The sequence below is a fragment of the Trachemys scripta genome, chromosome 2 (genome assembly GCF_013100865.1).
Source record: "Trachemys scripta elegans isolate TJP31775 chromosome 2, CAS_Tse_1.0, whole genome shotgun sequence".
NCBI lineage: Eukaryota > Metazoa > Chordata > Testudines > Emydidae > Trachemys > Trachemys scripta.
The window spans coordinates 82895716-82908311 of record NC_048299.1 but is presented as its reverse complement, the minus strand read 5'-3'; the positions used below and the strand labels follow the sequence as shown (position 1 = coordinate 82908311).

General features: G+C 38.8%; 1 protein-coding gene across 1 annotated transcript in view; it reads right to left on the bottom strand.

The window, feature by feature from the left end:
• Positions 1-12596, bottom strand: part of ARPP21 (cAMP regulated phosphoprotein 21) — a 192234-nt gene that overhangs the window by 57023 nt on the left and 122615 nt on the right. The window contains exon 19 of the mRNA XM_034761079.1: positions 4728-4854. Coding sequence (XP_034616970.1) covers positions 4728-4854 — 127 coding nt within the window. The remainder of the gene's footprint in view (positions 1-4727; positions 4855-12596) is intronic.

Below are 12596 nucleotides of genomic sequence, written 5' to 3'. Positions count from 1 at the left end.
TGGCCGAGATACAATTCTCTAGTACTGCTGTATGAGAATACAGAAATATTTCACTCAGTCAAGAAACGAGGTGTTCCATGGTACAAAAAGAGATACTGGTACATCTATTTGCTTGAAATGGCCAGTATTCTTTATATTGAAATATTGGCGAGATGAGACAACATCAAAGAGTGGTAAATGTTCATTAACCAGAGAGAGACTAAACTCCACAGTTCAAGGAATACGGAGATATATTTGGGAAGTTCTAAAAATTACAGAAATTCCTTGTCACAACACAGACCTTTACATTACATCATTACTATCAATGTTCACTTGAGCCCAGACCTGTACAGATTTTAGATAGTGATTTTCAAAGAAAATGAAGGCAATGTTCTTTACTATAAAGCTTAAAGATGAACACTTCAAGAGAGTACTCCTACATATAATTATTATTTTTTGAGAAAAGTCATTTGAAAATATTCTAATGATCCATTAAAAAATGTACTGTGCATGTACTGTGTACTAGCCAATGGCTTGACCCTGCTCTCATTAAGTTAATGGCAACACTTTAATTGACTTCTAGGATCTTTGCATTTTGCAGGATCGGGCCCAAGGGCTGGTGCGGAGGAAATGCAATGAAGAACAACAACAAATTATTTATTTACATGAAGTAAAACTAAGCATTTCAAAGGCTACACCACTGCTCTGTAATAAGCAACACTGGTAAGGCTGTCTCTTTGTGGTTTCATGCTGAATTTAAATTAATATACTGTAAACGACAAAAGGTTTCTATGGGAAACCTTCTGTGAAGCTGCCTCTTGCAAGAAATGGGTCACTTATCTTCTCATACTAGGCAGCACTCTAAAATATGTCTATCTATCTATCTATCCATCAAGAGTTCTCATCCCTCTCGCCAAATGATTTATTGCTGTTAGATCCTAATCTAATTTCAGGTGAGCTCATCTTTTTTTCTGCCCTGGAGCCATTTTAACTTCATATTGCTCTCTTTTCACACAACCATGAGAGAATACAGAGTCCCTTAGCCATTAAAGATGCTGTACTGACATTTTACTTTAGCCGTTTGCTGTAAAAGTCATCATTATTGCTCCACTCATAAAGAGACCTTTTCTAAGAAAAACAAAAACAAATTGCTGGCATTAGATCAAACCTTACCCTCTGGAGCCCAAAGTGGGAAAACGACAGACCTCAACACCTTGCCAGAGCTATGAAAGCTTCCAAAACCCTCTTGGGCAGGCAAACTTTCTTATTTTAATAAAATATTCTTTGAGCTCTTGAGGCTCCCAACATGTCCCTGGCCACATTCGTTATTCTATTGGTAGGCACACAACTCTGACTCCCATATGCCTCTCTATATTGCAGCAGTTTTCTCTCACCAGCAGCAAATAGTGCTAAATCTTCAGGGAAGAAGTTTCAGGAATAATCTTTTCATCTGCCTCATTCATGTCTGCCTCCTTTGTTCACTCTCACACAATCTTCTTCCGCTCTCTCTGCGGCCATCATTACTATCTGTATGTCTCTCTTAAACTTCCATGCTTAGCCATGGCTGTCTCACATTCTGCTCATATGCTAACCTCAATCTTGGCCCTTAATTCTACATTTGAAGGTAATTTCCTGCAACACTGCATAAAGCTTGAAATATTTGCCTTTTGATTGGAACATGTACTTAGCCAACCCAAAGTAGCATAGCTCAGAAAGGTATTTAGTATTAAGTGGTCGTATGTTCGTGCAGTAGTTGAATGGATATCCAAAGGAGTTTTTTCCCCCAGAGTTTGAATGTATAGCGAATAGCCTGCAGTAAATTTGTAACATAAGCAGTGTACTTTATTATATTTCATGAAACATAATTTATATCCATCAATCAAACTCCAGAAGATTAGTGACTTTCCAAATGCTATGTGAAGTGAAGGAACATGAAAAAAATAGAATAATCAATCCTTACCCATTTATTCACTGGCTACAAGTATAAAGAAAATATCATCTAAATATATAGTTAATGCCCAAGAAAAGCTTCTGTCACTCCGTACTTACCTTCTCAGAGGCATTTTCAGACATTTCAAAGCATAAGTCGATAGCAAGATGGATATCAATATTGCTTCAGGTAATGGAAGAAAATGCATCTCTGCAGATAATTAGATTTACCTTTATAAATATGAGTGAAAATTTGAGGGCATGAGTCAGTTCAGTTACAAAAATCAAGGAAAAAAACCATCGGCCCTAAGTATCCTCCCTGCTTCTTCAAGCAGAGAGGAAGCAGGTGAGGTGGATCACCCTGGATTCTGGAAGGTGGGGGTAAGAGAGCACTGACTTCACAGCATCCTCCTCTCTACCTCACTCCACTGAAGTCCCTCTCTGAGCTCAGTCTCCTTAGGTTCTGGCTCCCTAAGGGGCTGTAGAAGGTACACTCTGTGGAATTCTCTCCCACAAAGGCAGAGGAAAACCTTTTGGGTATCTGTCCTTCAGTTAACTCTTCTTCACACAGCGGCTGTTGTGATGGCCCAGGATTCGTTCCCAATAGAGCATGACTCCAACAGGAGCGATGGTGTCTCAACAGCAGCATGGAGGGGCTGACCTTGTGCATGGGACTTTGGGTTCCCCTCCCTGTGAATCTGAAGGGTCAGCAAGATTGGGAGGTTGGCCCCCCATGCCTTGTCCCCTAATCTCTCTCACTTTGTGGAGTTTCCTGACACCCCTATTCCCCTCATGTAAATATCTCTATGAGAGGGTTCAATCTGGCCCATAGCTAGGACCCATTTAAAAGAGTTGATTCTAAAGTAAGGCTTAGGACCTGGACAATGGATAAAGATTTAAAACAAAGAAATACTAAACTCTCACCACAGAATGTTGACATGATGTAATAATAATTTTTCCAATGGAGATGTCAATAATTGAAAGGAGGAATTTTAAAGATACTGATAATTTTCCCAACTCAAGAGATTTTTCTTGTAGTAACCTAACTCCTTGGCGCACACATAGGTAAAAACAATATGAAAAACACATAAGCAAAAAATACAACTGAAGTCGCTACGTAGTCTGTACCCAAACACAATGGTTACTACACTATGGTATATAATTAAACCTGGTATTCAGATAGTGTCTCTGAAGATCAGATAGTTGAATTTTCTGCGAAAAATTTGCTGACGCATTTCAGAATGTGTCCCATGTGTACTTTAATTACCATAACTTTCACATTACTGATCTACCATTTAACTGGTAGAGTAAATATGATTTTATAACAACACAGTCAACCAAAATAGTACCATACAATTCAATCTGCACTTAGGTTCAAAGATCTACTGTATATGGATAATAAATAGGATACCATACTGTAAGACAAGATAAATTAGAAGAGATAGATGGCCTTTATGGAATATTACATCTCTCTGAGAACTGTATTCTCCCAAAGCTATGAAATCTGACAGTAAACGCCCCACCAGCCACACTGACCAAAACCAACACCTGTTTTATTAGAACACAGGACAGCTTTAAAAGAAGAGCCATTGATCATTCAAATCAATCATAATTGTGTATTGCTATGGCTTTTTTTCTCTGAACACCTAATAAAGTGTGACAAGCCTGTCGGCGGTCACCTTAAAGAGATTGGGAGTAGGCTGGATGACCCCAGAGCTCTTTTCCATCTCTCATGTCTATGCTATTGACTTTTATCTTAAAGAGTTGTGGATCAAAGCCTTGGCAGAGAAGTTGATTTTTCATAAAAAAAAAAAAAAAAAAAAAAAGCCACCACCACAAAATTCACAGGAATTTTTATCAAATCATTTGCATTTCTGGAGCTAGATAGTAATAGACAGACAGACAGCACGCTTTATCCTACATGACACAATTATGATTGTGTACCCTGTGGCAAAACAATCCCTCCTACCAAAGTTAATACTTGTCTGAGACACAGCATGGGGGAGGGTTGCACTGGAGAAACAGACAATCAATGATTTTTACAGAAGCTCTGTTTATTCATTAGGAACACAAAGAATCTCACACCAGCACAAATAAATCAACCAAGATCAGTCTCACTCTGTCTCTCCCATCCTTAATATGGTTTAATTAGGAGTGGCATGACACAGTAGGAAAAGAGACCGGTTCACTGTGAGACCTGCTACTCACTCTCTTACAGTGTAACGGCCCCCCTTCCAACTGCCCATCGCTTCAGGGAGCTAACATCCAAGTGGGTGCCACACAGACTCTAGAGCACCTCATTGCCTGCTGTTTTCATGAACACTAACCTCAAAAGGAGGAAAATAGTGGAATATTACCAAGGTAAAGACTGCCTTTTATCTGGCTGGCGCCACATCACAGATACAGCTTCAGCTTTGCAGAGCAGAATGCCCCCAAAATATTTCCATTACTGGTTTCTTGTTTTTAAAATGTTTAGGGACCACATACAATGACGGCAATAAAATGTAACACTTGGCTTTCAAATGAAGCATGAATGATCACAGTAATTTGCCACTTGTCTTACTTCTGATCCAAGATGTAACGTATTAATGCAGGAAGAACCATGCTGTGGGATGCATACTAGATGACAGCACTGAAGCATGCTTTCCTTTCTTGCACGGTATGGCTTTCCAAGCAAAATTGTTTTTTGACTCTTTCAACTTACTTAAATGGCCAATTTCCAACGCTAGCTTTTCAAGCCCAAAATTAAAGTACGATCAATAGGTTCATCAGTAAATGCAACACAAACCGCTGAAGAAATGAGTAACAGATGCAAATACCTGCTTGCTGTGCAGTCTGGGGTATTTGTTGACTCCGCTGTGCATTGTACTGAACTGAGGCAATGGGTCTATACTGCTGAGTTGCTGAGGTAGGGTATTGACCAGATGGGTAGTAATACACTGGCATCTGTGGAAAGCAAAAACACTGACTTAGTACTTATGACAGAAACTGAAGACATACAGAAAAAAGTCAGGTGAAGTAGTTTAGTTTTACGGTAATCAAAAGAAAAGATTTGCATAGTACATTTTCAAGCACTGTCACTTAGTTCCAATTTTCTCTTGCAATGTGATGATCGATGTCTTAAGGATTAAACAATGTTAGTGTGTAAGTTGAAAAACCCTAAATGAAGCAGGAACATGAATACAAATGTTCTTCAAATACTGAATTACTTTGTTCTCACCTAATTTAATGTCACAGAGAAAAGCAGAGAGAAATAGCAGTTATTTTTAAAAATTGTGTAAGCAATGTTACATATAAACAAGAGACCAAAAAAAATATCACAGAAGTACCATATTGCACAAAATTATAATGCTAATATGAATGTATTGTAGACCATATGGAAAACAATTAAATAAACTCTGGGGAATATTAAATGGACAATTGAATGCAGAAATGGCCTGGAGTCAAAATGTGCATGTTGTATGAAAGTGAGAAATTTGTATGTTTGAGAGTCGCCATTGTCAGCCTATCCCTCTTTAATGGATAAGTGCTTACCTGCATGAATCTCTCCCTTTAAAGTTTCTAGCACATTTGGCAGGAATATATTATGGATTAAAAATGATTAGCATCCCTCCTCTTGCAAAAGCTTTTAGTAGGTATTGAGTCAGCTAGTGTTGCTAGCTATTGTATGTTACAGAACAAAGTATACTCAACTGCCTCCCCACGCATTGGAAAATGCAAGTTTGAAGGCAACTGAACACAGTGACTTTTCTTGCACACTCATCATCACCATTACAGAGACATCGGAGCTAAACAGTTTGCGCTAGCCCTTAGTGAGTTCAATAGCACTCCACTTTTGGAGCAATTCTATGATGGTTAGTAAGATAAAATATAAAGTATACAGGGGCACCTCTACAAGATCTTCAAGAGAACCTTTGTTGTTGTTGTTGTTGTTCTTAGACTATTTAAAATGTCTGTCTGTGCTTCTTTATAAAATAAATGGAATTATATTGGTTTCCACATTTAGTATTTGGCCTGTTTCAAAAAAGAGACACAAATGCTTTTTATTTTTAATACAACAGGAATTAGAACATGTGGGTCAGATTCTGCCACCTTTATTCATGCTGAGCAGTACCTTAGCTCAGGAGTAGTTCCACCGGAGATAACTGGACTACTCATGGAGTATTGCTCAGTGAGAGTAACGGTAAACAGAATAAGGCCATATATGACAGGTATTTAAAGAGCCAACAGAATCTCTTTAAAAACAGGCTAAAAATCTCAGAGATACAAGGCTCTTTATCACCAGAGAAAAGCTACCAAGTGCAACAGAACTAAGTTACAGAAATATACATACAGTGCCAGGCTGGCACTTGAAAGGGGTCTAATGAAATTTTTTACCCACTACATAATCACCTCAAGATGTGTCATTTTGGCTAATGTTTCTATAGCTCTGTACGAAAACTCTCACAAAAGTTTCCCAGTGGACACTGTTTTACAAAATGGGGATAACTACAAGAAAAAGAGAACAGGAAGAACTACAAGGAGGAAAGTGAGGAGAGGACACAGTTTATGAGGGTGAACCATAGATGGGAAGTGGGGAGAGGACTGAAGGAATTATAAGGAGAAGGGAAATTGAGAATCAGGGAACCTGGACTGGGGGAGGTCTCTGAAGGGAAGAGAACTCCAGGCAAATTGGCAGAATTTAGAGGACCAGATATCAAATCTTTGTTTTTCTTTGAACCCATGTAAATACTGTTGCTTTGTTTTGTCAAGTACAACCAGCCATAATCAAACCATGAATGCTTTAATCTGAACATGTTTTGAGCTATTCCAGCTCTGAATAACGCGGAGTAATGCTAAATTGTAGCCTGCCTTTGAACTGTGCTTTATCTTTGAATAGTACAATACGAGCGATGGGCATAGTGTAAGAACATTTGTCCCCAGATCTAACTGTCTGGAGTTAAAAAATCCCAGTTTTAAATGCATGATCTAATTTTACCCCAGCAGGACAAAGTTAGTGAGGCAAACTCACATGGGTAAAAGAGGCTAAACTCTTAAAACTTTTAAAAATAAATGGCCATCTGAGAACAATATGAGTTACCTCTTACCATTAATCATTGTATGGAAAGTTCATAGGTAGTAAATTAAAAATGTAGCCCAAACAGTTTAGGTCTGGAACTGAAGTTTTACTTGAGCCTGCTTAGCCCATTCTAAGAACTGCTATAACACTTAGTAGCACTTAACATTTTTAAAAGTACTGTACAGCCATGAACTAACTCATCTGTGTAGCTACAAGGATTTTTTTTTTTTTAATTCACTGGAACTGAATACATTTGTTATATACTCCATTTACTAGCTTATCAGTACAGCAATCTATCACTTTGAAAAATGTTGTTAGTGGCATGGAGCATTAGATGGAAAATCATTTAATTTGGGGTGATTAATGGTTGAATTTGATAGTAATCATGCATGGATGACTTGCTAAAAATAGACGTTTTTATTATAGAATATAGACATGGGTTAAAGTGGATTTTAGGCTGACAATCAATGATTTATTGATCTTGTCGGACATACTTTAATTTGTCTTCTGTACAGCTCTCCTTCAGCCTACAGACACGATTTCACCCCAAAAGTAATCCAAACCTGATATTTGCCCACTGTGGTATTACTTTAATGAACAGCAGAATTCATAGAATCACAGATACCAAGGAGACCACTTACGTCATCTATCATGAACCTCCTGCACTTTGCAGAATTACTCGCTACCTCAATCCCACAAACATCTTCTTTTACTTGTGCTTGACTACAAATCATTACCATCTCCCAGCTAGTCTACTGAAATGCCCAACTGTACTTGATGTTAACAGCTTTTCTTCTAATCTAAGGCTAGGTCTCCATTATAAACTTTTGCTGGCACAGTTTATTTCATTCAGAGAATTAGTATAAGCTACACTGGCCAAAGCTTTGCCTGAACTTGGAGGGTGTGCCGCTACAGCTCAATAGATTTATAGCTATACAGATAGAACTAGATCAGCAAACCCTTTCTAGTGTACACTGGACCTAAATGTTTCCTTCTTCAACTTCAACTCATTGCTTCAATCCTCCTAATATTGTGAAAAAAAACCTTTCTTCATTTATGTTGTTATTCTGAAGCCATGTATAGGCTACCATTTCCTTCCTGAGTTTACTTATTGAATTATTTAATAAATAAAGTATTATTTCTAAACTACGGTATTTAAGCTTAACTCAGTTTCTCCATGTATTTTGTCATCCAACCCTTATGTAACTTTTGTTCTCCAACATATTTTCTTCCTGTCTATCCTAAACTGTGCCAGAGCTGTGCTGAATATTCCAAGGACACTCAGACCAGTGCTATGTAAAATGGCGTTATCACTTTGACATATTTCATGTGATCCCCTATATAACCTATAGAGACCTGTGAACAGCAAAGGCTTTTTCTTGTTTTGTTCCTATTTGATTTGCTGTCTATCAGCACCCTAGGGTCCCTCTAAGATGGCTTTCCAGAGAGGTTTTCTCTAGTTTGTTGGTGTGCTGTTTACTTTCTCACTCTAGGTGCAGGACTTTACATTTATTTGAAAATCATTTTGTTCAGCGTACTACACTCTCCTAACCTCTCCTGGTCAATTTACAGTTTGATTCTGTCTGCATGTAGGTTTTCTATTCTAAATGTTATCAACAAATTTGGTTAGAGCTGAATTTACACCTTCCTCAAGAGATTGTTAATGAAGCCAGTTGTAATGTTGTTATCATATTTCATAGTTCTGCTGGGGGGTGGAAAATATAAATTCTCTCTATAGGCATGTGTAACTCCCATCAGCACTAATGGCCAACGCCGCAGAGAGCGGGTTCGGGCCCCGGTGAAAATTTTTTTTTTGGGCCCCCCAGCAAGGGCAGACTGACTAAAAATAATGATACTACCAAGAAAGACAAAAACATATGCAACATAGTCGGGCACCGGGCTCCCTTCCAGACCGCCGGGCCCCGGTAATTTGTACCGGCTTTCCCCCCGCATCCCCCGTCGGTCCTGCTAATGGCAATTACACTTACATAAGAGAATTTACAGGATCTACATTGACCTATGGAAATTTTGGATACACAAATGCCTCCCAGTCACCTGGGTGTTAATTTAGGGACTTATTGTCCTCTATGCTGACTACTTCCATGCTGAGAGCAGGAAAATAAATTTCATGATCTGAGAGTTGTTCTCTCAGGGGCAGAGAGTCCCTTGTGTGGAACAATAAGGGAGTATGTCCCCCAAAACTAGTGAACATTCCCAAGCATGAATCAAGGACCATGTGCATGGAGGCTTTTTGCATTCTTTTTGAGTAAATTTCTTGCCTGCTAGTGGCCCTGGGTCCCCCACCCTTCCACAGAAGCTTCCACAACACAGGCAACGAACCAAGTGAAGTTAACACAGACTGACCACCATCAGAGAATCCATGGATGTATAGTGTCTGAAGCATTACTATCCTCCAAGCCCTATGTCCTTCTCATCTGTGGATCCCATTCTCCTAAGAATGATTTGTTTCCATGAGGGATGCTGCTTCTGTTACTATCGCTTTGTTCAGCGCAATTTTTTTTATCCCTCAATCACGCAGGCAGAGGAGACAATTTGCCCTCTAGTCAGTGCAGGAGAGGATGCTAGTGATGTTTTCACTGAGCATGGAGAACTAGTCCTTTATTGGAGTGCTTGGACCATGAGCATGTCAGAATGGCTGTCAGCATCAGAGGATGGATGAGGTGTATTATTGTGACAGGGCCGTAACCCGGGGGGGCAAGCGGGGCAGCTGCTCAGGATGCAAAACCGGAGGAGTTGGGTGGGGTGGGGCAAAAAATGGGGAGGAAAAGTGACGAAAAAACAGTATGGGATGCAAATATACTTGCTCGTCCCAGGCACAGAAAATGCCTAGTTACAGCTATGGAAAGCAAAGTAAAGTAGGAATTTGCCAGTGAAATGGAGAAAAGCAAAGTCAGATCACTGTACTTAGTTTCCACTAGTGAACTTATTTCTCACAGGATGATGCCGAAGCCCACAGAGGACAGGCTAGACAATGACAGATCATTATGTTTATGTTACTGAATAATGAATCTGTTAATCAGATTTAGAATATGCAATGGTGGAAGAGGAAGCAGAAGACGACAAAGGGCTCACCCTCCCTCCCCCCTTAGATGTATCACTTTAAAATCTGTTGGTTCCTCTTTTGATGAAGAATGGGAAAGGAAGCCTTGAAAATAGCAATAAAGCCAGCATTAATTAAACTTTAATATATAAATGTAAGATATCTTTAGGCTTGCAGGCTTGGACAACTTTTTCTTTCTTCTTCTTTCTCGCTGGACCTGCTCCCAAATTTTCAATGCTCTGCTTTATTCAAGTGGCATAATACCAGAGGCAAACTACTAGAAACCTCATTGCCACTACATTTACAGGAACTAATTAGCCATTTAGACTGAAGCCTCTGTTATATTGGTATAAATTTGACAGCAACTTCTATGATATAGAAGTGCTTTTACATTGATTGCATTACATTGATTACTGCATTATAACATTTTGCATGCATAAGCATCTTAACTGGTTTATTTAGTCTCTCTGCTTCTCCTCCTACAGAGAACAACAGCTTTCACCCTGGATCAGTTATTCAGATTTCAAGGCCTCCTTGAAACAGCTACATAGCAATGACAATAGTAGCTAGGAAGATGCTGATTTTATAGGGTAGGTCTTTGTGACACAGAGCATATGGGTCATGATTTGTCCCATTTTGCTTCCCTACTTTATCAAAGCAACATCTTCCTAGCCATTAATGCCACTGCTATATAGCTATGTTTCAGAACAATCCACTACATCTGCAGTCTACGGACCACTCAGTCCATGCCACATCTCCAGTTTGTTACTCATCCTGGGATGCACAAATAGGGGAATCTCAAGTGGGAGCTGAGTTGGTTATTTTACCTCTGTATTTGGCACTGCTGGAATACTATGTCCAGTGCTGGTGCCCACAATTCAAGGAGGATGTTGATAAATTGGAGAAGGTTCAGAGAAGAGCCACAAGAATGATTAAAGAATTAGAAAACATGCCTTATAGTGATGAACTAAACAGATGGAGCTCTTTGAGTCTAACAGAGAGAATGTTAAGGGGTGACTTGATCACAGTCTGTAAGTATCTTCATGGGGAACAAATATTTAATAACAGACTCTTCAATCTAGCAGACAAAGGCATAACACAATTCAGTGGCTAGAAGTTAAAGCTAGATAACTTCAGACTGGTAATAAGGCGTAAATTTTTAATGGTAAGAGTAATTAACCATTGGAACAATTTACCAAGGGTTATGGTGAATTCTCCATCACTGGCAATTTTTAAATCAAGATTGGAGGTTTTCCAAAAAGATCTGTTCGAGGAATTGTTTTGGGGAAGTTCTATGGCCTGGGTTATACAGGGGGTCCGACTAGATGATCACAGAGGTCCCTTCTGGCCTTGGAATCTATGAATCCAGGGGAATCCCAGCCCTGTACTGGGATGCTACGCTCTAATGCAACTATCTCCATGTATATTAAAGTTTAATTACAGTAGAAGAGGGCCTTTGCATAAGAGCTCTACACCCCATCAGCAGTTCTGTGGGTTCCAGCTAAGGAACCTGCTCTATGTTGCCATCCTTGCAGCTCTACCCATCCTCTGAATCAGTTGGACCAATACAAGGCTTTCATATATGATGCTTAGATACCAATGTGACAAGTGATTAAAAATGCCATGGTACGACAGTGGGGAAGAGCTGTGAAGTGCATTGAAAACAAGGACAAGTTTGAAGTTCACGCAGAGGAAAAGGAAGTCAGTAGAAGGATTCAAAGGGGCACGACATGATCGGAACAGGTAAGGAACACACATCCATACATTGGTTAACTTTTGGTTCATACTTTGAAGGTTATCTTCAAAACCAGGACAGCAAGAAATTTGCATTATTCTTCAAAATGACAGCTTAGCTACACAAACACAATTGAGCAGCAACTTCAGAGCAGATGATTGAGTGGCTGCATAATTTGAGAGTCCTCGCATGGATATTTATATATATTAATTGTGACACTATTTAAAATGCATTTTATGGTACATATATTTTAAATTAAAACATGGTCAGTTAGGTAATTTGTTTAAAAATATGTATTGATGACCATGTACACACTATACTGTATAACAGATGATATGAAACATGCAATGCAATTGATATATGGAATATATTTTCCATCTGGGTACACAGGACACTTTTTTGTTTTATTCTATCACTAATTATAGTGTATAATAATACAGAAGAACGGTACCTCTTAAAGGTTGCTAACCATATCGAGGCTACCTTGGACCCAGATCCAATCCAACCAAGGGTACCCCCTGCAAAATTACCCAGTTACCTACAATATCCTTTCAAAAGACAAAGATGTTCAGTCTGATAATGAACATCTACTTTTGATTTGAGAATTTCCCATACAGTGAAGAAATCATGAAAAATTATAGTACAGAAACATATGGAGTTACACTTTTCTTTGTTCCTGCACTTCAGTGCTACTGAAACCTCATTTTTGAGAAAACCTTTTCAAAAAGTCTTTAATTAAATATTAGAGCTGAGCAAAACTGGCGTAATTTGTTTTTGTAAAAATGAACAACAATTTGTCATTTGTTATTTTCTCCACAAAATATCAAGTTTTT